The sequence below is a fragment of the Camelina sativa genome, chromosome 3 (assembly GCF_030686135.1).
Source record: "Camelina sativa cultivar CO46 ecotype springtype chromosome 3, ASM3068613v1".
Taxonomy (NCBI): Eukaryota; Viridiplantae; Streptophyta; class Magnoliopsida; order Brassicales; family Brassicaceae; genus Camelina; species Camelina sativa.
This window is the reverse complement of record NC_141882.1, coordinates 12,762,320-12,785,613: the sequence shown is the minus strand read 5'-3', so window position 1 is coordinate 12,785,613 and position 23,294 is coordinate 12,762,320. Positions and strand designations below refer to the sequence as shown.

Here is a 23,294-nt window from a genome sequence, read left to right as displayed (position 1 = left end):
GTACTAAAATGTTTTTACGTTTTCGAGTATTTATAGATAAAATCTACAGACTATCACTAAAATTTTAGAAAATTTACCAACGTCAACTCAAAACCAAACCGGAGTATACATATTTCGGTTTGGTTTGGTACGAAATTCTACGAATTAATAGGTTTTTTTTATAAATTTGTACACTCCTATAAAACGGCGTTCGTCGCATTTGTACTAAAAATCTGAACTTTTTTTTTTCACCATTGCTTCTTTCTCCGCCGCCATCGTCGTCTCCGATTCCCATAAGCAATTCTTTTATTACTGGAGGTTTCATTAGTAGATACACTTTTTTTTTTGTTTGCCATTCTTTGCTTCCTTGATTAAATCAGATTTTAGGATTGGATCTATGATTTAGACTTTTAGAGTAATAGGGATTGGAGTTGGGGTTTAATTTAATGTTTTTTTTTCTAATAATTCTGGGAATAGTAGATGATGAAGATGAGGAGATATAGCAGGTACTTAAGACCAGTCTGATTGTCCTTGGAATGTTTCTTGGTGCAGCTTTAAACTAACGTTTAGGCTATGCCAGAATCTTCCGGATACTCAGTCTGAATGACTTTGCAAATCAGCTTCTTTCTGATTCATTCATCTTCTTGTTCTTTTTTTTTTTTTTTTTTTTTTTAATTGAGAAATCTCATTTTTGTATTTGGGAAAAACAAAAAAAAAAAAGATTTCTTCATTGTTATGAGTTATGAGGTAGCATCCTGTTTCAGGTTTGATATGTTCTTCGCTCAACTTTATTTTTAGCAGGCAGTGCTTTTTGGATTGATTCAGATTTGATTTTTTTTTCTTAAGTCGAAGATCACTTTAGTGTTTGTTCTTTAGGTGTCGAAATACTTCTTTGTATAGAGGAATCAACCGAAGTTGGATCTTCATGTTAATGGTAAAACCTTTGTGAACGGAATTGTCAAAACTAATGTTAACGAAGTTATTGAACCAGTTCACTAATAAGTAAAAGAGCAAATCATCGTTTTCATCTCATTTGATAAAAGATAATATTTGTAAAGGATGCCAAACAAATATGACTATATGATTTTGAATTTTGCTATTGGTTTGTCCTCATTTGGGCACAACTTTTGTATATTAAAGACAAGGGAATTGTTGTTATTCATAGATGATTCAAGAAACATATGTTTTGAAGCACCACATTTGTTTTTCAAACATATGTTACAAAGTTGTAACTTTGCAACCAGAAAAATACAGGATACTCTCTCTCTCTCTATTCTCACTCACGTTCGGTCAGAAGAAATAGCAAGTGTTAAAAGGCTTTTTAGTGAGCCCATATTGAGAAAAATCGAAATTCGGGTGACCCGGTTTAATATCCGGATCGCGAATCGGGTCAACAATACCGTGTCATTTGACTCTCCGTCTCTCCCTTTCCCTCGTCTCTACGTCGGTCGAGTCTCCTTCTTCTATTCGTCTTCCCATCGCCGATAGATTCGCCGTTACTCATCGGTAAACGCAGCGGAGGAGCTAGATTATTCTCTCTATTCTCTGTGTCAAACCGGTGTGGAAGCGAATTTTCTTATTAATTAATCTGATCTGTATCAAACATGGACGAAGAGGCAGCAAAACCTAGAGACTCCACCGTGAATCAGCAGCAGCAGCAACAATACTATTACGGAACGTTTCAAGGCGTTGCAAATTATCCTACTCCGACTCCTCCACCGCAATTTCTACCGCCGTCGCAGCAACCGATTGCTACGTTTCCTCGACATGCTTATCAGAATTTCCAAGGTTTTTAACATCTCTCTTCGTTTGATTTTGTTGCTATGTGCTTTTTTTTAGGGTATTTTGTTTGTTATGTGATCGTTTCGTGTTTGAATTGATTAGGTCCTCCTGGTGGTGGTTTTGTGAATTATGCTCAAGGTTTCCCAGTTGTTCCTGGTAAGTTCAATGTCTTTACCCTCAATTTTGGAGACAAAATCTTATCTTTGTTATATGAAGTTGTAATCTTTAAGTGAATTTGTTTGGATTATGATCAGATAATGAGTAATTTGATTATGGGTTTTTGTTGTTTTAGATTATACAGTGGTTGAGGTGAGACCTATGATGAGAGAGCATGACCTTCCTTGCTGTGGCTTGGGCATGGGATGGTTTCTGTAAGTTTTTCTTTTTCTTACTTTCCTTTTCATTTTGATTGATTTATACATTGTCTCGCAATACGAATTCCCGCCAAATTCATTTGGTTCTTCTGGTTGTTTATTTTCCCATTTATGTTCTGATCAAAAACACAAAAGCTTAGGTTTTGTGGATTTTGGAAATTGGGTTTATGGCATGTAGGTTTTAGAATGCTATCACAAATATCGTGTTTTGGCAGTGTTAAGTCACAGTTCGTTGTGGAACTTGCCCTAGATTCAAGAACAGGCTCTCTTTAATTTCGATCCCGACTCTGATTGATTTGATTGCATATCTCTTCTACTTAACCTTTTGAACTCTAGTCATTGTGGATATTTTTCTTTTTGGAAAACATCTTTGTACTGAACCAATATAGAAATGTCTGTGGAAAAACTTCTTGTGGCTTGCTTGTCTCCAATCCACTAATGTAAAGATATAGAAGAGCACCGAGATAGCTATTAATCGAGAAATGGATGTGTTGATCATGCGTACTCCTCCTGAAGCGTTGGTACAAGAGAAACCTGGCTTATATGATTCTGTTGTTTCTCACTAACAAGAGAAAGCTGAAAGCATACATCTTATGACTTGAAACTTGTTCTAGATGCTAATTTAAAGGTTTTTTTTTTTGGTCTATGGTCTTAGGTTTATCATGGGCTTCTTGTTCGGTGGGATCCCTTGGTACCTCGGTGCTTTTATTATTCTAGTCACATCTGTTGATCATCGCGAGAAGGCTGGTTACGTAGCCTGCTCAGTCGCAGTGAGTTACTCTCTCTGTCTCTTTCATTACATTGTATACATTATCATAGTGTCTCATACATCTTCGTTTTTCCTTTTTTGGTCTGAAATCATCCAGTCTGTTGTGTATATGATCGCCGTCATGCTCGGGATGGCTGGGGATGTTAACATCTGGTGAAGCTACTCCCCAAAACTGAACTCACATCATGTATATATTATCTACATGTACACACGAAAATGTAGATATGTATCATTAGGCCAGTTATCTGAAGATTTAATGATTTACAGAAGTAAACATTTTGTAACGCTGTGTCGAACTTATATATTGCTCAAATACGTATGTTGTTGATTCCCTTGGTTCTTCATGTAATATATATTATGTGGTCTGCTTTGACGATTGCTTTGCTACAATATAAAAGTTCCCATGAATCTGAACTCCTTTCAAAGTCTGTTGGTTTGAAATTTGTAAAAATTAGAAAAAAAAAAAACTCAGTAAAATTAATAAATTATTTTGGAGGAGTACAGAATTTGACCATATGGGGTGTGAAATTAAACAAGCCCAATGGGCTTTAGGATCTGGTAAGAAAGTGTGAGATTAGGGTTTTAAATTCACCATCTCTAAAAACTAGGTCACATATATAAAAGCTGCAAGGAAGAGTGTTTCGCGTCTTCTGGAGGATTCAATCATCGGCGGAGAACGAAAATGGGAGTTTTCAGGGTAATGCCTCGTTGAGTTCTTGCGATTTATAGCGCATTTGGTATTCTTAAGATTCGGCGTAATCTGATCGGAATTTTTGTTATTTGGCAGCTTCACCAGTACCAGGTTGTCGGAAGAGCACTCCCGACGGAGAAGGATGAGCAACCTAAGATTTATAGGATGAAGCTCTGGGCTACGAACGAGGTTCTTGCCAAGTCCAAGTTCTGGTTCGTATAATAATATTTACATATCCATTCTTGATGTCAGGATTAAAATGTATTTAAATCATTGATTGAAGAATTGTTTCTGAATGTGTTTGGATGATTTAGGTACTTCTTGAGGAGGCAAAAGAAGGTGAAGAAGAGCAATGGACAGATGCTAGCCATCAACGAGGTTATACTTCGTTTTCTCTATTCTTTGATATGTGAATTATGGTGTAAGGATCTATATTGATTTGCGTTTGGTATTGATTGTTGTTGATATGCTCTCAGTGACATTGAACATTTCTTTACATTTTTGTTCATCTGTGTTTATTTTCTTGTTTAGAGTTTAGTTTATTATCATGATTTGTTTCAATCAACTGATCCCATTGATTGTGTTTTATATATTCATCTGAAATTATATTCAAAGCATGTTTTATAAGTTTGTTTTAGAATTGATGGTGTGAAGTGTTTGGTGATTTTGACATTCTGTAATCGAAGTACCATCTACATGTTGATATGTCATTCCTTTTAGGGTGTACTATGTTTGGCTACTCCATTTGTTTCTATGATCGTCTGCTGATGCATTAGAAAACTTTATTGTTGTGACAGATCTTTGAGAAGAACCCAACAACGATCAAGAACTTTGGAATCTGGCTGAGATACCAGAGTCGTACAGGTTACCATAACATGTACAAAGAGTTCCGTGACACAACTTTGAACGGAGCAGTGGAGCAAATGTACACCGAGATGGCATCAAGGCACAGAGTCAGGTTCCCTTGCATTCAGATCATCAAGACAGCTACAGTCCCAGCCAACCTCTGCAAGAGAGAGAGCACTAAACAGTTTCACAACAGCAAGATCAAGTTCCCCTTGGTCTTCAGGAAGGTTAGACCTCCCACCAGAAAGCTCAAGACCACCTACAAGGCCTCCAGGCCTAACTTGTTCATGTAGAATCTCTATCTCTCTCTCTCTCTCTCACTTTTATCATAAGGTAATTTGACTATTTCATACTTTTTTCGAGGGATCAAAGTTGCTGGTTTTGTCTTTTTAAAATTTTGAGTGTAGAAGAATCTTTGAAGTATTATTATGCATTATCTTGGTTTTGATTCTGGATTTTCTTGTTTATCTTTACTAGTTTGCACTCTTGAGACTCTAAAGAATTCAAATTTTCTACTTCTTAACTGAGTAACTTGCTAATCATGATGTTAACGATTAATACAGAGATCCTTCTCATATCTAATAAAAATAGTAAATCTTGACGAGGGTAATACAATACGCATGAGTTGAGGTGACGAATAAAAGAACTCAGCATAAACTAAAACCCTCGTCAATGAGTTCAACTAGCGCTTCTCCTGTGAAGTGTTTGAAGCTGCGTGACGAACCAAACTAATCGGTTATAGCGAATGAACAATCTTTGAAAGACTTTATCCCTAATCCTAAATCACATCAGTAGACAAACACAAAACTTCATTTTCTCGTACAGTTTGAGATGTTAAAATCTCTTCCCGAGACATCTCTTTGACAAATTTTATAACTTTGGTAATAAATTGTAAAACTTTTATAAAACATATCGCAAATATATAATATTATTATATTATATATATAATATTATTATATTATATATATAATATTATTATATTATATATATAATATATGTATATATCTATACTAGTATTTTTGCAGCAGTTTTTGCTCAAAAATACTTTTTAGAAAGTTTTTACATTTAGTGCATTGACTTTAATATTAGTTACCAAAAATTTCAAAATTAATTATAGATAAGATTTAAAAAATAAGAAAATCTTTCTACCTCGTTCAAACATAAATATATCATTCACTTTCATTTTTATTTGAATTTATATTTAATTATTCTATAATACATTTAGTTATGTAATACAATTTTTTTGAAACGGAGATATATTACTAAAATATCATTAATTTGGTGTTAAACGGGTAAAACACCATTTCATTATTTTGTTAACACTATTGGTATCTGAGAATAGATATATCTAATTAAATTGATTAATAAATATTATGTAAAAAAAATTATATTGCAGTATTATATAGTTTAAACTTTAAGCCATAAAATTAACAATTATTCTATAAACTAGGTTTTGAATCCACGCTACGCGTGAGTATATTTGATATATTTTGATGAAAACTATATATGATTGATGATAATAGTAAAATATTATCTTATAAAAAATTTAAATTAGTATTAAGGAAAAAGTTAAATTTCCGATATACAGTTTTTTGAAATATAAAAATCATTTGTGTTATAAAATCAAATCTGATAAAAAACAAATCATGAATTTAACTCGACATCCAGGCGAGGCGAATTAAACTAATGACCTCACATATCCTAAACCATTTCTTTGACCACCAGAAAAACAAAACAATTTTATCATCATGAATTTAACTCGTTTTCATATTTAATTGATCGCTACCACCTATGCTTTCGTGTTTTTTATTCAATGTTTTCTTATTATTCATATTCTTTCTTGTCATTTCTATTGTCAAATTTTGTGGTAATCGTCATCATTACTTTTACCGTCTGGTTCTTCGCTATACTCTTTTTCTTCTTCATCCTCGTCAACTTCTTCACTTTCTTCCACTAAAAAACCTTTTTTTTAGACTACCACACAACTTGTTAATCCATCAAACTCCAAGAACAAAATCATTTCTTTTCTCATAACAATAAAAAATAAGATAAAAAATAAAAAATTAATAAAAAATATCAACATATCTATAAAATCATACACAAAAATATGTTTTACAGCTCATAAGACATAAAAAGCACAAACGTAGATAAATAAGATAATTTATGTTTTACATAAATATTTATAATATTTTAAACTTTTAAAAGTTTCGAAATATAAATATTGAACCTTTAAAAAAGTTTCAATATTTATAATATTTTAAACTTTTAAAATTTAAAAATTATAATATTTAAAAACTTTTTAAAAGCTAAGGACTTTTAAAAGTTTCAATATTTATAATATTTAAACTTTTAAAAAGTTTCAATATTTATAATATTTTAAACTTTTAAAATTTAAAAATTATAATATTTAAAAACTTTTTAAAAGCTAAGAACTTTTAAAAGTTCCAATATTTATAATATTAAAATTTTTAAATATTATAATTTTTTTTTTTGAAACTTTTGAAACTTTTATTTTGATCAAATAAAAAACCGGATCAAACCGAATATACTTTTAAACTTGGATGCGTGACAAATCAAGCTTTCATGCTCATTTGTTGTTGGAAGCATATTAATCTTATTTATACTGGTTCTGAACCATTGTCTAAAAATTTTCTAGCCGATGTGGGATATTGTGCATAGTTCTTTTATATCCATAAATTTAAAATTTTCTTTTTTCTAGAAAATTCTGGAAATTTAAAAATGTTAATGAATGACATGTCAAATCATGATTGGTTGTTTAAAATAATTCTTAATATAGAAAATTCTGGAGATTTTAAAAAATGTTAATTAGTGAAGTGTCTAATCACAATTGGAGGTTTAAAATCCTATGTGGACGCCTTTAAGCTCCTACTTTTTATTAGTATAGATTATAACATATTTAACCAACAAATACAACTTATAATTTAAATGTTTTAGTTATAAATAATTTGTCCCGTGGTGTACCGCGGGTCCTAATCTAGTATATATGTATATACACTACGATAATAAAAAGAGAGACAAGAGGGTAAATGAAGAAAGTTGTTACTTATTCTTCTCTCTTATTGTTGTGTTACTATTACATTGAAGCAAATGAACGTATATATAAAGAAGTTAAGGATAAGAAGATAACAGCAAAATACTACTCGGAACCCAAGTTACACAGAGGGGAAGTATGTGATGGATAATCACAAAAGTAATTATCCATTTTATAAAAGTAATTATCCATCACTATTAACATATTACGTACCGTCTCGTTAAAAACCGTATCATAGAAAAACTGTATAGGATAAAAACCATGATTCAGAAAAGAAAGTGTGCAGTGACGCAATTTCCCTTTAGAACAGATGAGTCTTGTTCTCATTGACATTCTTCTTTAAGGTGGATATTCTGCGTGTTATTTACTACCTTGTTAAAAACCTTGTCATGGAAAAATCCATAAGAATAAAAACCATGATAACGGAAAAAGATTGAAGCCACGTGAATCATCATATTCTCCCCCTCGAAGTATCATCTTCAAAAGATGCATTTAATCTCTGAAGATACATTCTGAATGAAGTAGCAGAAAGCACCTTTGTAAGTAACTCTGCTACATTGCTACTTGATTCGACGTACTTGCTATCAAATTTCTTATTCTTCTCGAATTTTTGAGCGTAAGAAAGGAATATGTCTTGTTTGTCGCTTTTGGTGTATCTTCCTTTGATTTGGGCGACATATGGAACAATCTTCAAACATTGTTGTTGCCTTTGGTGACTACTTTAGTTGTGTCTTGCTAATGCGTCTTAACAAGCATTAACTAGTTGATGTTGATCGAACCCTCAGTTCGAAGTTCTTTGCCAACATGTTACGAGGCTCCAGTCTTAGGCGGCTATTGGTTGACATTCGGGCATCATCTGAACCATTCTGGATTCTTGATATGGCATATGAAGCACAACTAATTTGGCATGACTTGAACAAGCAACGACCAAATTCTGTCACTGAAACTCTACGAACTCATTGTTTTGAGATATATTTTTATATGAAACGATACAAATTCTCCATCTGCAAAACCAACTAAACCAAACTCGGGGTTCCAAAATATATTAAGACCAAGTTAATCATACATTTGTAATAGAAGATACTTTTTAACTCATCTCAAAATCTACTCATAGAGAATGAGTTATATGTTGCAAAGAGATTAGTAGACAATGCTATGCACAACTCATAAGATATATAAATGCTCGTCAGCATTTATATATGATCTTATATGACTATATATATATATATATGACTTCCTTTAGAAGTGATTAGTATAACATCTATTTCGATAGATATTTAGTTTGGAATATCTGGAGACATATTTGTCTTTCCAAGATCTTTTATTCCAAATATCAAGAATTTTGATGATGTTCAAAATCATCATTGTTAGGAGTTGTCGAGAACATAATTATGATATCATATGTCTTTCGCGATAAGCTCTTTAAGCATTCCATGAGGCATACTTCAAGTCATGGAATCAATTTTATTTGATATAGGGTATTTTAACAAAACATGGCGCGACACACCATTTTTTTATATATCTCTATACTCTTTTGATGCTTCGACCACTAGTCTAAAAGTTATTCGTCTTTTATACAAGTTTAATATAGACTTGGTTACCTCTTTATTGGCCAATATGTATCTCTCTATGCTCACAGAGCATAGATTTATGATCCTCATTAATCACATTTGCGCTATATCATATTATTGTCGACATGCATATCAATCGGTTTCTCTACTCCTCTTGAGGAGTATATTGCTCCTCTTTAGGAGTATCTTGCTGTTCTTTAGGAGTCTATGTGCCCCTTTCTGGGAGTCTATTAGATCTTCTTAAAGAGTCTATCTACTATTCTTTAGGAGTTTATTTGCTCCTCTTTTGAGAGTATAATCTTTTTTTTAATTTGCTCCTTTTTATTTTCGAGGATTTTATTTATCATAGGAACCAAAATAGTCTATCACGTTTCTTATGTGTCAGAGTCTTAGTATGTTATCCGTGAGAGACATATGTTTACTGGAGCATTTTTAGCTGGGATATGAGATTTCTCAGAACTACAAGTTCATTTCATTTATGTGAGAACTACAAGTTCATATTCATTTTTGTGAGGATCAATAGTTATATGAAATCTCATCCTTCAGCTTTTTTCTGCATTTGATTTGCAATATATATTTTGAATAGTGATCTTTTAATCTTTTGAACTTTCAAGTTCATATCCATTATATTCATTTGTTCAAAGATTCAAACTATTCAATGATTCTCCCATAATGACAGAGAGAACTTTTATCATCCAATTTGATGATATGCAAATCTTGCAATACGCACATCTCTAATAAGATGACTTTATATATTTAGAGCGGAGACTCATTTCTCGTATCTATATATTTCATCCTCTTTGGATCATATTTTTATGCTGTTTAGAGGAGCATTTTCAATATATATCACACACCCATAAGATTCAAAATGAGAAATATTTAATCTACAACCATGAATATATAATATGGGAGAAATATTTCTTTATAAATTGTTGGTCTCATAATATTGACTACATGCAAAACTGCATGTTCCATGTTTTGACATGGAGATTAAATCACCAAGAACCGTTATGCAATCTCTTGGGGTTGCGCTATGAACGGGTCATTATAGCTCATTTCAAGAGTGAACATCATGGATGTTCCACTTTATCTCATGCGACATATATATGTGATAAACTAAAAGATATGACTTCACCAAAGTTATATCGCTCTGGGATGTCAAATGCACTAAATTTTATGGACTTATTGTCGATGTGGGATTCCTTGAATTCTCCCCCTTGAGATGTGGGATTCCTTGAATTCTCCCCCTTGAGATGATAACTCTTGGAGTTCATTCATCTCGTACTGAATTCCACTTTAAGATCAACAACATACTGATTTTGGTTATGTGTATTATCTTAGATCCTTATAAATATGTGGGAATAGTATTACCCCTCTCAAGATGATGACTTTCAAATCCATTCACCTTTGACCAAATCTTATTATTAGGTCGGTTATATTTGGGGTTTATTTTGGGGATTTATCAAAGAAATCAAACCACCATATATATACAATGAGCTTATTAAACCAAAAGGATGGTGATTGGACCAACATTATATGATTTTGGAGGCTTAGCCTACCACATAAGTAAGAAGGGGTATACAACCATCGACTCCATAAATAATAAATAGAAATTTAAATGAATTTAAATAAACTAATATAAATTTCACATAAATTAGATGTTACCTGAAAGATGAATGAAGTATGCAATACTTTTAAAAAAAACTTGTATTTTTCCAAACAAATTCTCAATGATTTTTAATATCATTGATTGACCGGGATGACTTGACCAGTAACTCTATGCTTGAAGCATTAGGAAATTTCATATTTACTATCATTTTGACATCTTTGTTTTTGTATGATATAATCATATACATCATACATGTGTGTCTCCAATATGGTCGAACTTGTGATACCATATTTATTTATAGTCTCAACAAAATAATTTTATTAATACAAAATGTCATTAAAACTCCATGAGTTTCTTTGAGACTTTGGAGAACACTAGACATCGATAATTATGAATATGATGTCTTTAGAAGTCAAAGACTAGCTTATCTAGACCTTCCAATTATTTTTGCAACGTCTATAATACGTTGACATGTACTTCATATATTCTCATAAGAGAAATATATTCTTCATTTTAAAGACATTGAATTGTCTTTAAATCGCATATAACACTTATAGTTATTCTTTAATAATAAACGGAACTCAATAAACAAACATAAATTTCAAAAATAATATAAGAGTTATAGCCTTATATATAAGAATTTAGTAGACAACTTTTCTTTGATCGTAGAATAGGCAGAGAGCTTATCATATATAACGATCAATACAGAAAAAGACAAAGCTTTTTTATTTGATCATTAATGAGGCAGAACCTCTATATGTATAACGATCAGTCCGAAAATGACATAGTCTATATATTTGATCGTATAGAAGGCAAAGCCGATCTTTCCGGAAAGGACATAGCCTTTTGTTAGATCGTGAAGGAGGGGCGAAGCCCACCATATCAAATGATCAATTCAAATATTATATAGCTTTCTATATGATGGTAAAGGAGGCAAAGCCTACCATATATAATGATCTATCTATCTGGAAAAGATATAGCTTTTATTTGATCGTGAAGGAGGTAGAGCCTACCATATATCAAACAATCAATTCGGATATAACATAGTTATATATTTGATCGCAACGGAGGTAAAGCCTACCACTTATAATGATGAATCCAGAAAATGACATAGCCTTTATATTTGATCATATAGGAGGCATAGCCTGCCATTTTTAACGATGTTTTCGGAAAAGACATAGTCTTTTGTTAGATATGGAAGGAGGCAAAGCCTACCATATAAAACGATCCATCCAAAAATTATATATGTAGCTTTATGTATGATCGTAAAGAAGGCAAAACCTATCATATATAACGATCTATCTATCCATAAAAGAAATAGCTTTTATTTGATCCTGAAAGAGGCAGAACCTACTATATATATATATATATAACGATCTATCCAAATATGATTTAGCTATAGATTTGATCGTAAAGGAGGCAATGCCTACAAATTATGACGATCAATCCGGTAAAGGCATAATTTTACGATGTCTATAATATTTATGTTCTATAAACATAAATGGAAACAATATGAATTTACTTACCTTGTAAAAGCTCCAGCGGTAAAGACATCATGCTGATAACATGTTATAAAATATAACGCAAATATATAAGATTATTCCGCCCTTCTTTCACGATCTAAAAAAGGCTCTGTCCTTTCCAGAAAGATCGGCTTTGCCTTCTATACGATCAAATATAAAGAATATGTCATTTTCGGACTGATTGTTACAAAGCTGACCAGAGTCCTCCTTTACCCTACGTGCACTATTTAGCTCTGCCTACTCAGATCACACTTTTATTTGTCTATTTTTTATTTGTGATTCCCGTGTAGACATATAGAGGTTCTGCCTCATTAATGATCAAATAAAAAGTTTTAACTATCGTGAAAGAGGCAGAGCCTACTATATATTTAACGATCTATCCAAATATGATTTAGCTATAGATTTGATCGTAAAGGAGGCAACGCCTACATTTTATGACGATCAATCCGAAAAAAAACATAATTTCACGATGTCTATAATATTTATGTTCTATAAACATGAATATAAACAATAGAAATTTACTTACCTCGTAAAAGCTCCAGCGGTAAAGACATCGTGCTGATAACGTGTTATAAAACATAATGCAAATATATAAGATTATTTCACCCCTGTTTCACGATCTAACAAAAGGTTATGTCCTTTCCGGAAAGATTGGCTTTGCCTTATATACGATCAAATATAAAGAATATGTCATTTTCGGACTGATCGTTACAAAGCTGACCAGAGTCCTTGTTTACCCTACGTGCACTATTTAGCTCTGCCTACTCATATCACGCTTTAATTTGACTATTTTTTATTGGCTGATTCCCCAGGTATACATATAGAGGTTCTGCCTTATTAATGATCAAATAGAAAGCTTTAACGATCGTGAAAGAGGCAGAGCCTACTATATATTTATTGATCTATCCAAATATGATTTAGCTATATATTTGATCGTAAAGGAGGCAACGCCTACATTTTTAATGACGATCAATCCGAAAAAAGCCTAATTTCACGATGTCAATAATATTTATGTTCTATAAACATGAATAGAAACAATAGAAATTTACTTACCTCGTAAAAGCTCCAGCGGTAAAGACATCGTGCTGATAACGTGTTATAAAACATAACGCAAATATATAAGATTATTTCACCCCTCCTTCACGATCTAACAAAAGGTTATGTCCTTTCCGGAAAGATTGGCTTTGCCTTCTATACGATCAAATATAAAGACTATGTCATTTTCGGACTGATCGTTACAAAGCTGACCAGAGTCCTTGTTTACCCTACGTGCACTATTTAGCTCTGCCTACTCATATCACGCTTTTATTTGAGTATTTTTTATTGGCTGATTCCGAGGTATACATATAGAGGTTCTGCCTCACTAATGATCAAATAGAAAGTTTTAACGATCGTGAAAGAGGCAGAGCCTACTATATATTTAATGATCTATCCAAATATGATTTAGCTATATATTTGATCGTAAAAGAGACAACACGTACAACTTATGACGATTAATCCAGAAAAAGGCATAATTTCAAGATGTCTATAATATTTATGTTTTATATAAACATAAATAGATACAATATAAATTTATTTACCTTCTAAATGCTCTAGCAGTAAAGACATTGTGCAAATATACAATATTATTATATTATAATATTACACTACTATAATAAAGAGAGAGACGAGAGGGTAAGTGAAGGAAGTTGTTACTTCTTCTTCTCTCTTATCGTTGTGTTACTTCTTCTTCTCTCTTATTGTTGTGTTACTATTACATTGAAGCAAATGAACGTACATATAGAGAAGTTAAGGATAAGAAAATAAGAGCAAAATACTACTTGGAGCCCAAATTACTTAGAGAGGAAGTATGTTGATGGATACTCACAAAAGTAGTTATCCATTTTATAACAAAAACTTTTTTTTTCTTATAGTGAATTTGGAAACGAAACGAAACCATTAGTCGTTAGTCGTTAGTAACATCCTTTCTGTGGACTGACCAGAGATCGAATTGATTAACTTTTTCCCTTTGTTGTATTTTTTTCCCAAATAACATTAAAATAAATTATTTCTGTTTTATTAAAGAGTGCACATAACCTTTGACCGGTTAGAAAACTAAGTAAATAAAGAAAAGATGGCTATCCTAATCATAAGGACTACATAGCTATTGAGGGATCATTTGTTAATTTTTCGCAGCAGCATCTTCTCTCTGGTTCCTCACATCAACTTCATCACACAGTTTCTCATAGAGCCCTTCAAACTTCTCCAGCAACTGCTTCCTCTCTTCTTCATCAGTCACCGCCATCGGATCCACTTTCCACCACGCATCTTCAGGCAACGGCTCCACGGACGCAGCCGCCTTCATCTCTTCCGCTTCCTCTTCACGTGCCTTGTCCACCAAACTGTTGTACAGTTCGCAAAGTTCTTGAATCTTCGCTTTGTGGTGAGCATCAAAGACCGATCGTTGCAAATGAGAAGACGACGAGGAGGCTTCGCCGTTGAGAAACCGCTCCACAACGGCTTGGAAGGATGGACTGCCGAACGTATATGCTTTTCCGGAGCCAGAGTACCCGAGAAATGCAAAGTCGGCGCCGCAGAGAATAGCGAGCTCACTGAGCTTGGTGTAGATACCATTGCGACGCTTTGACAATGTGACCAACCTGTCTTCGTCTTTTTCAATTTTCTTTATATAGATCCTTTGCTTTCCTTTGGTTTTCTTGGAACTCATTTTGGTGGAAAACAAAAAAGATATGAGTTTCTTTACTCAAAAAAAAAAAAGAAAAATGAAGAGAAATTTTAAACTAGTATGTGTTTCTTTCTCTTTTCCTTTCAACTTAGGAATAAAATTTTATGAAGCAAGATTTGGTTTTATATAGATGAAAAAGACTGATACATATTAGATTGCATTAAACTAGTCAATTCTAAGATTGATTTGTCTTTTTCATTCTTTTTCTGTCAATCCTTAGATTAATGTTTGCAAGTCTTGAACATTTATGCTCACTTATGTCAGTCAAAAATTGAGAACATGATATAATAAACATAACACTCATACCAAAAAAAAAAGGAAGTTTGAACTTTGAACACAATATGATAAACTTTGACATCCATACCAAAAAATTAAGAAACTTTTATGTAACAGTGACTAAAATTTATTACGAAAAATCATAGTCAAAGTAAGAAATCAATTATACTTTAGGACCAAGCTAATTCATGGAGCTAAGAAGGGGTTGGTCCAAGCGGTCCAAAATCCTGAAATGGCCAAACCTGCACAAAATTTCACATTCCAAAGATGAGCCAAACAGATCACCAAAGCAAATGCAAATACCGCATTTGAAATGTCGAAAGCGCTTTAATTCGACTTAATTTGTATCATACGATCATATAGTATAACGTTAATGACAAAAAAAAAAACAAAGCTTATACCCTCCAAAGCACTCTGCCTTGAATAAGACCGTATGGTACAGGACCAAAGGTTCTTGAGTCTCTTGAGTTATGAGTATAGTCACCTTGAACAAAGACATGTCCTTTAGGAACCTATAACCAAACAAAAAAACATCCATGGAAAGATCACTTCGCCACAAATCCAACAAACTAACTTCTCTATTTGACAACAACTAATAATGTCGAACTGAAACTAAGCAATCTACAAGGAAAATGTATGTATACCAATAGCATTAACATATCTTGAAGAAACAAAAAGTTTCCAAGAATTGCAACAACTAAAGCTCAATACTGATAAACACCGACATTGCTGAAACTGAAACAACTTGTTTTTAAAACTCTAATCACTCAATTTACCAACTCACTACTACTCTCAAGTCTCAACAGAACATTCATTCACAAATCTGATTCATAAGCAAGAAGAACAAAGTGAAGTGAAGTCAAAGAAAAAAACATAAAACATACCACAATGGTTTGAGATTTATCGCTCTTGATAATCTCACTTCATCTCACTTCATCTCAAAAAAAATCGGCAACTTTATCTCGATTTCGCGAATTCTGAAACTTTGAGTTTGAAGTTGAACTTTTGAGCCAATGGTGTTTTGTGTTAGCTTTGGTATAATCATAACTCAATTTTCAAATCCGGTTTATGTTTAACCGAGTTAAATTAATCAAGAACTGAAATGTCGTTACGTTAATAAAACCCCGGTTTATGGTATGTTACTAAATACCAATTTTCAAACCCGGTTTATTTTTACCCGATCTTTATGTTATTCATTTGCTTTTGTTCAAGTGAGTCATAAAGATCAAATGCTTAACATAGAGATCAAATGCTTAAAACAAGAAGCAAATGAATAACACAGTTGGTCACATACTATTATACTAAGCAAATCACTAACCCTAATTGTTCATTGTCGTAAATGAGTACATTGAAAAGTTAAAACAATACAAAATCAAAAGCTCAAAACAAATCCGCTAAGTACTTGTGCAAACCCATCGAAGCAATACCAAACACAAAACGCAAAATACATAGAGAGAAATAGAGAGAGATTCAACGTTAGGCAGTAGATCCCATCCTGCAAGAGGAAGAGAGGAGAGAGTGGGAGGAATAAAGAGAGAGAGGTCCAGATAGCGCTGGACCTTATTAACCTCCCAAGAAACAATATGCAATGGAAGAAACAGATATCGGAAGCATTCAAGATTGGTTCGAGTAATGTCCAACGCCAAGTTTCTGAGCTTCGATTTTAAGTGACTTGAGGTACTGAACAGCTTCATCAAGAACGGAAGCTGTATTCATCTGTTCTCCTCCCGGAACAATTCTCCTCAACACTCCCATCATTTTCTTCATTTTTCTCCGTCCTTTCCCATCATTGTTACTACTAGCACTGCCTGATAAACTCTGCTTCCTTGAGTTGTTGTTGCTGTTGCTGTTGTTGTTGTTGTTATAACCATAGCTGGAACAACAAGATTCAGCTGAGCTGTTTCCATAATCCCTGTAAGAATTACGAGCAGTGCTGACCTCTTCTGAATCACCTTCCTCATGACCTTCATTGTCATCCTCTTCGTAATCTTCATCTGCACTCAAGAGTGCATCAATCTCATTCGGATCCTCTTGATGAGAAGAGGAAACTTCTTGGTCGTAGTTACCATAATAACTTCCCCCAGCATACTCGTTCTGATATGTCGAAGCTCCATACTCGTTCTGAAACGTCGAAGCTAATGCGTTCAATGATGGGTTGTTCATGAGCTTATGAGTCAGCTCAGGATGGTACATCACTTGGCTGTGGTCGTATGTTTGATCGAAGATGACAAAATTCTTTGGACAGACCTCAGACGGTTGAAGTTCAACACCATGGTATGGCAACTTTGCGCATGGTGGGAACAAAGCATCAAAGGATGACCCTGATGCATAAGGGTTGTGGTGCATGTTTCTGTCACCCACTTCATCTGAGAAGTGAGGATACTGATTGTTGTTCTGCATCAGAAAACCCCGTGCAAAGGTAAAATGTGAAACACACAAAAGAGAAAAAAAACAAGTTGTACACCTCAAACTTGCAAGCTGCTTCAAAATTTCTACTAGGGATTGATTCGCCTTTGTAAGCTTCCAGCTGCTCAGTTACTACTAAACTAAGTTGACAGTCGAACACAAATGCTAGATCAAGTTATGGCCATCATACTAAAGATCTCACGAATTTTCCACCAGTGCCCTTACTCCCCAACAAACCAGAAGCTCCCCCCACAGACAGCTCTTCAGAAAACCAGACTCTGTAATACCTCACAATAATTCTTTCGAAATCAAAAGTAGATAGCCGCCCAAAAAAAACAAATTCTCGAAAACTCCAAACGACAGACTACGTTACAGGCTTAAGCAACTGTCTGAAATATTCAGCCTGCAATGATTAATAAGAAAAGGTTGAAAATATCAGACAAATTATGGTTTAGACTAAACATCTATTAGACTATTCACATACAATCAAGAGGAACAAAGTTCTTTTAAATGACATAAATGGGTGTTGCCTAAGCGTTAAAAGTGTTAGGAGAAACAGTAAATCAAGGAGAGGCAATGTTACCTGGCAAACTTGAACGGATTGGTAATTAGCAATGAAACATGTAGTCATCATAAAAGTTCCTATTTCCTTCAATGATCGGTTTCCCTTCTTGTTTACAACAATGCACATTCTCACACTAACCAGTAAAATAAGCACAACAACAAAGAGCTATTCCGGATTACGGAAACAACACCTGCAAAACAAGAAAGAGGACACCAATTGTTTTAACACAAGAAGCTAGTAAATAAGGTGGCAATGAAGAAATTTTTTCCCACATGGCACCATCAATGCAAGAAAGAAACCAAATTGTTACATTTGTTAAGATAATCAGTTTTGTGAAGGGTAAGTGCTTAATCAAGAGGCAAAAGAAAGACTTGACATGAATGGCTTAGTAATAATAGCAAGCCAGAAATATGGAATAAAATTAAAAAAAAAAACACACAGACGAAGCTGCTCACCTGACAGGAACAAATTTACAGAATAACGAGGAAAAAGACAACCAGACGAGTGCAAGTCCTGTTGAAAAACATGAAGAAGGCTGTCCACGGCATCTTTGGTTCTTCCACTATTAAAACTTCAGTTTTTAAGTGTATCCAATAACCGTTCCTCTTCTCACAAACTGCACAAACAAACAAACAAATTAGGACCAACAATTCTATTCAAATATTAGTAGTATATGAAGTCGAAAGGCACTAACTTCGAGGTGGAATAACAAACAAAAAGAAAAATCAATTGGAAAACAAAACAGACTGAGTTACTAAAACATGGGAAGTGTCTAATTCCTGATTCAGAAAGAGTACAACATTATGCATCTGCTGCGGACAATAAACAGTAACATAGCAGCATGACAAAAGACATAAACAGTCGGATCCACGATAAAATGTTTTTCAATCCCATAGTGATCACAAAGCAAAATAAAAAAACAACTCTGCTTAAAGAAAACAGAACACGTAGACGAAACAAAACATCAACAAAAAAGAGTTTGACTTGTCTAAGGGAAAAGATCGATCATGAATAGTTCAGAATAACACGAAACAAAGAAAGAACAGAACATTCAATAGCAAAAGAAAAATCAAATTTTTAGCAATCATCTGATGAGGAAATAAACCATAAAAATAGCTAACTGAAGTAATCCAAACGACCATCAGAGTAATACGAGAAACCAATTACAATAAAAGTCAGAAATTGCGGCGGCAGGAAACAACATACCGTAGAAGAAATCAAAAACCCTTTGGATGAAACGAATCGATGATGCGTAAAAACTTAAGCTTTTTTGTTTTGAAGGTTCTGATAAAATTCGGGAAGACTCTCTCTTTTTTTTTTTTTTTTTTAATTGAGCAAGAGAGGGAGAAGAAGAAGACGATCTAATAGAGAGAAAGAGAATGATGATGATGTGTGGCAAAAATAAGAAGAGAGAAAGAAAGAGAGAGAGAGAGAGAGAAGGGGAATGAAATAAGGGAAGCAAGTGACAGAGAAGCGTGGCTTTCTTTTTCTGGTGCGGTTTGTTTGTTTTTGTTTGGTTTGGTTTAAATCACTCACACACACTCACCTCACTAGTCACTCATCTCACTTACATCGTCTCTTTTATATATATAAGTATTTAGTATTTTTTTTTTTTACTTAATTATTATTAATTTACTTTCACGCTTTTCGTGCGTGAATCTATAATAACTTGTTTTTTTATATAAAATGTGTAAGCAAAAAAGATGTTAAACTTTTTAGTGGGAATTTTTGGAGTTATCAAAACACGATTTTGCACTCCCTTGTTTCATCCAAGATAAAAAAAAATACACAATCTTGGACAAAATTCATCTTTTTACGAGTAATATATACATTTAAAATTAATTCTTTATGAATTTGTCATTTTCATGATAATATTTACTGATTTTTCTGTTTTGTTTAAAATTATATGGATTTACGATTTTTTTAGGTTACAAAAATACAATTAAACATGTGTCAAACTCGTTATGTTTTGGGTTTAATCAATTTTATTTATTTTTTTAAGTTTAGTATTTGTTATAAAATATGTATTTTAGCAACAAAAAAAATCATAAATGTGGATATTTTAAGTGTTAAAAAATGGGAAATCTATCATACTTTAGCAAAATGACATTTTCGTAAAAATTTTCTTAGATCATTGCATGTTCTGTAAGAATCTCCATAATTAAATCCAAAAAAATAACCATCTAATAATTTATAAAAAATGTTGTTTCTTTATATTTTCTTATGAGAATCCAAATTATGTAATGATGGAATACACTAGGAGGATGACAGTGTAAAACCCATGTAAATCACTATGTCGATGGTTTTTTTTTTATGAATTGGAATACATACATTAGCAATAAGTTTGTAAACAACAATAATAATATGAAAAGATGTGTTAGTGAGTGTAGCATTTGATGAGTATAAAATAAAATATAAGTAGTAGTAGTAAGGAATAGTGGTAATGGATGGGGGAGCACGCGTGAGGGGATGGACAGAAGAGAGTCAAACACGGGGTAGTGTGAGCCGTTGGATGAAACAAAATTCTCGAATGGTTTCCGTTTAATGCGGGCATGATGGTGACCGTAGGATTGCTCCCTTAGCACGCGTGAAAAGCCTTTTTGTTTTTGTGGACCTCCACCCAAACCACTCTTCTTTCTTCTTCTTCTTCTTTCACAACAACAAATACTTGTAATTTTTTAGACGACACTCTCTTCTCTCTTGGGGGCTCTTGTCCCAACCCATACTTCCAAAGAATATACTTACTTATTTCCAAACCAAACTCATCATTCGTGTCCCTCCTACACATTGATTGAGCTGTAATAATAAGTTTTTCTTTTTTTTTTTTTTTAAAAAAGAGAGAACTGAGAGAGAGCTGTAATTTATGTTTGGCATGCGGATTTGAGTAAAATATCTTGTGTTTTTGTTTTGGCCTAGCACCACAAACAAGAAAGTAAAAATATTTGGTGAAAAAAGTAGACATTTGGCTGCAATAAGCCAGTAAATATAACGATGACTAGATTTTAATCCGCGGTACACCGCGAGACAATTTTTTAAAAAATAATAAGATTTTTTTTTTATATATATTTAGTTTGTTTTGTTTAAGTAAATAATATTTTTGTTTGGATTGTCAATTATTAGAACAATAATAGGGGAAATAAATATATAAATATGTAATTTATAAGCTATTGTCGGATTAAGTCTCAATTTTACCAATGATTTAATTGTTTTACTAAGTTTTAGTTAAATTACTCTGATTTAATATGTCTAATATTCTTATATTAGTGGTATTGACCAAATAATTAAAGGAAGATTTAACCCGTGTTTCAAAACCGAATTAATAATATTTTATATTTATACTAATGTTATTTCAAACCGCCATGTTAATAACATGTCCCGCTATATAACAACAAAGCGTCATATTAGTGGTTTAACTCGTGTTTCAAAACTGCATATTAGTGGTTTTGGTTGTGTGTTGTGTTTTGTTTGTGAAGTTGATATTTATACATGGAAAATGCTTGATGAGCAAGGAGTTTACGATCCATAGCAATAAAAGAGAGATTTTAGTGTTTTCCTATTTGAGTTGATAACATTATCGCATAATAATATTCAGTTTCTTAACACGTATATTTTATATTAAATGTTTTTCTTGATGCTAAAGTTAAATATACCCGATTATTGAGTTTCTAAAGTTGGGTTCTCGTTTTTATGAACTTTATTAACGTTATAATAATTATTGTGATTGTAATCATTTGTTACTCAAACTCGGTTGTGTCATTTAAATTTAAGAGATCATACAGTCTCTAAAGATCTATTGAAATAGGTTTTTAGATTTTTGTGGGATTAAAAATTTAATGCGTAGAGTTGTTTTGGAAAAATTGAAATGTATAGATGTTGTCAAGCTATTTATGGCAATAAATGTATCAAATTAGGTCGATTTAAATAGTTCCATTAAATGAGTTTCCAGGAATTATTATTTTAGTAAAATAGTTCGGGGTTAATGTTGTAAATAAAACAAATTAAATAAGCAAAACTTAAAGGGCATAACACAAAATGTACTTCAAAAATCAGATTCTCCTAATTATTATCTAGGATTTAACCCGCGGTACACCACAGAATAATCTTTTATATATAATATAATTTAGTTTTTATAGTTTTTAATTTGATATTAAAATTAGAATTTTGATTTTGATTTTTTTTTGTAAATTTGACCTGTAATATATGTGTAATTTAGTAATTTAAACTGTAGTACATGGATTTATTTTATTATATATGTGTAATATATGATTTCAAATTATTAGTGTTTTTAGATTTAATCTATGGTAAATGACTACATATGTAATTTTTTAAACTCATGGTACATTGCAAAATAATATTTTATTTATATATATAATAATTTAGTTACCTTTTAATTGTATGATTTAGATGTTTAGTGTTTTTAGATTAAACTTGTGGTACATATGTAATTGAATATATAAAAAAAGATAAAAACAAATCTATTTACATCATCGTATATGGAACTAAAGCCAATACTAAGAATGGGCTAATGTCGATTATGATCAGTTCAACCAAGTTTTCTTTTCACTTTAGTCATATTTTACAGTAAAAATTATTTAAGAATATATGTAGTTATAATTAATAAATAATAATCAATATGATTTTGATATTATGCTAATCAAAATAATTTGCGAAGAGAGAGAGAAATAGTAACAATCCAAAAGAAATATATATTAATTGTGATTTAGATTGGTTGATATATTTAGTTCCAATCTTTATTTTAATTCGGAATTTTCACTATGATATGACTATTTTTTCTTCTCCTAAATTAAAAAAAAAAATTATGTATTCTAAATTTATTTTTAAAAATCATTATCGGTATAGATGCAGATTTTTGAGATCTTTTAATTCTAGTTGTGTTGTTTTAATCTTAATAACTAATATTAATTATGATAATTCTTGTTGTGTAAATAATTAAATAGAAAAATAATGATACAATATTAAAGAGAGTATGCTTATTTTGTGGTTTATATAAGGACAATACCTTTTCAAATAATAGAGGACCGTAAAACTTAGTGAAAAGGCAAATACAATTTTTAAATTTTTGCCTTTTTGGTTAGTATGTTATGGTTAGTATGTTTGGTTGTTAT

General features: G+C 32.3%; 3 protein-coding genes and 1 long non-coding RNA gene across 6 annotated transcripts; 1 reads left to right on the top strand and 3 right to left on the bottom strand.

The window, feature by feature from the left end:
- The first annotated feature begins 214 nt into the window (after window positions 1–214).
- On the top strand, window positions 215–4,891 carry LOC104777027 (large ribosomal subunit protein eL20w). Of its 3 annotated transcripts, XM_087508946.1 has the most exons (7): window positions 215–1,767; window positions 1,864–1,917; window positions 2,054–2,132; window positions 2,791–2,905; window positions 3,692–3,807; window positions 3,910–3,973; window positions 4,393–4,891. In XM_087508946.1, the coding sequence occupies exons 1-7, from the start codon at window positions 1,584–1,586 to the stop codon at window positions 4,732–4,734; spliced, it is 954 nt and encodes a 317-aa protein (XP_087365072.1). In that variant the 5' UTR covers window positions 215–1,583; the 3' UTR covers window positions 4,735–4,891. The 3 variants fall into 3 exon arrangements, with proteins under 3 accessions (XP_087365072.1, XP_010499516.1, XP_010499515.1); XM_010501214.3 differs by lacking the exons at window positions 3,692–3,807; window positions 3,910–3,973; window positions 4,393–4,891 and adding an exon at window positions 3,002–3,312; XM_010501213.2 differs by lacking the exons at window positions 215–1,767; window positions 1,864–1,917; window positions 2,054–2,132; window positions 2,791–2,905 and adding an exon at window positions 3,442–3,601.
- Window positions 4,892–14,186: 9,295 nt separating this feature from the next.
- LOC104777025 (agamous-like MADS-box protein AGL62) lies at window positions 14,187–15,011 on the bottom strand. The gene has a single exon (XM_010501212.3). It carries the CDS (start codon window positions 14,901–14,903, stop codon window positions 14,358–14,360), a length of 546 nt encoding a protein of 181 aa, XP_010499514.1. The 5' UTR covers window positions 14,904–15,011; the 3' UTR covers window positions 14,187–14,357.
- A 198-nt stretch (window positions 15,012–15,209) lies between these two features.
- Window positions 15,210–16,242, bottom strand: LOC104777024 (uncharacterized). The gene is made up of 3 exons (XR_766198.2): window positions 16,082–16,242; window positions 15,599–15,709; window positions 15,210–15,439 (listed from the first exon to the last, which is right to left on the bottom strand). It is a non-coding gene; the product is annotated as an uncharacterized LOC104777024 (long non-coding RNA).
- A 225-nt stretch (window positions 16,243–16,467) lies between these two features.
- On the bottom strand, window positions 16,468–19,728 carry LOC104777023 (transcription factor bHLH144). The gene is made up of 4 exons (XM_087508949.1): window positions 19,375–19,728; window positions 18,624–18,784; window positions 18,187–18,358; window positions 16,468–17,591 (listed from the first exon to the last, which is right to left on the bottom strand). Exons 3-4 carry the CDS (start codon window positions 18,292–18,294, stop codon window positions 16,812–16,814), a joined length of 888 nt encoding a protein of 295 aa, XP_087365075.1. The 5' UTR covers window positions 18,295–18,358; window positions 18,624–18,784; window positions 19,375–19,728; the 3' UTR covers window positions 16,468–16,811.
- Between the last annotated feature and the right edge of the window lie 3,566 nt (window positions 19,729–23,294).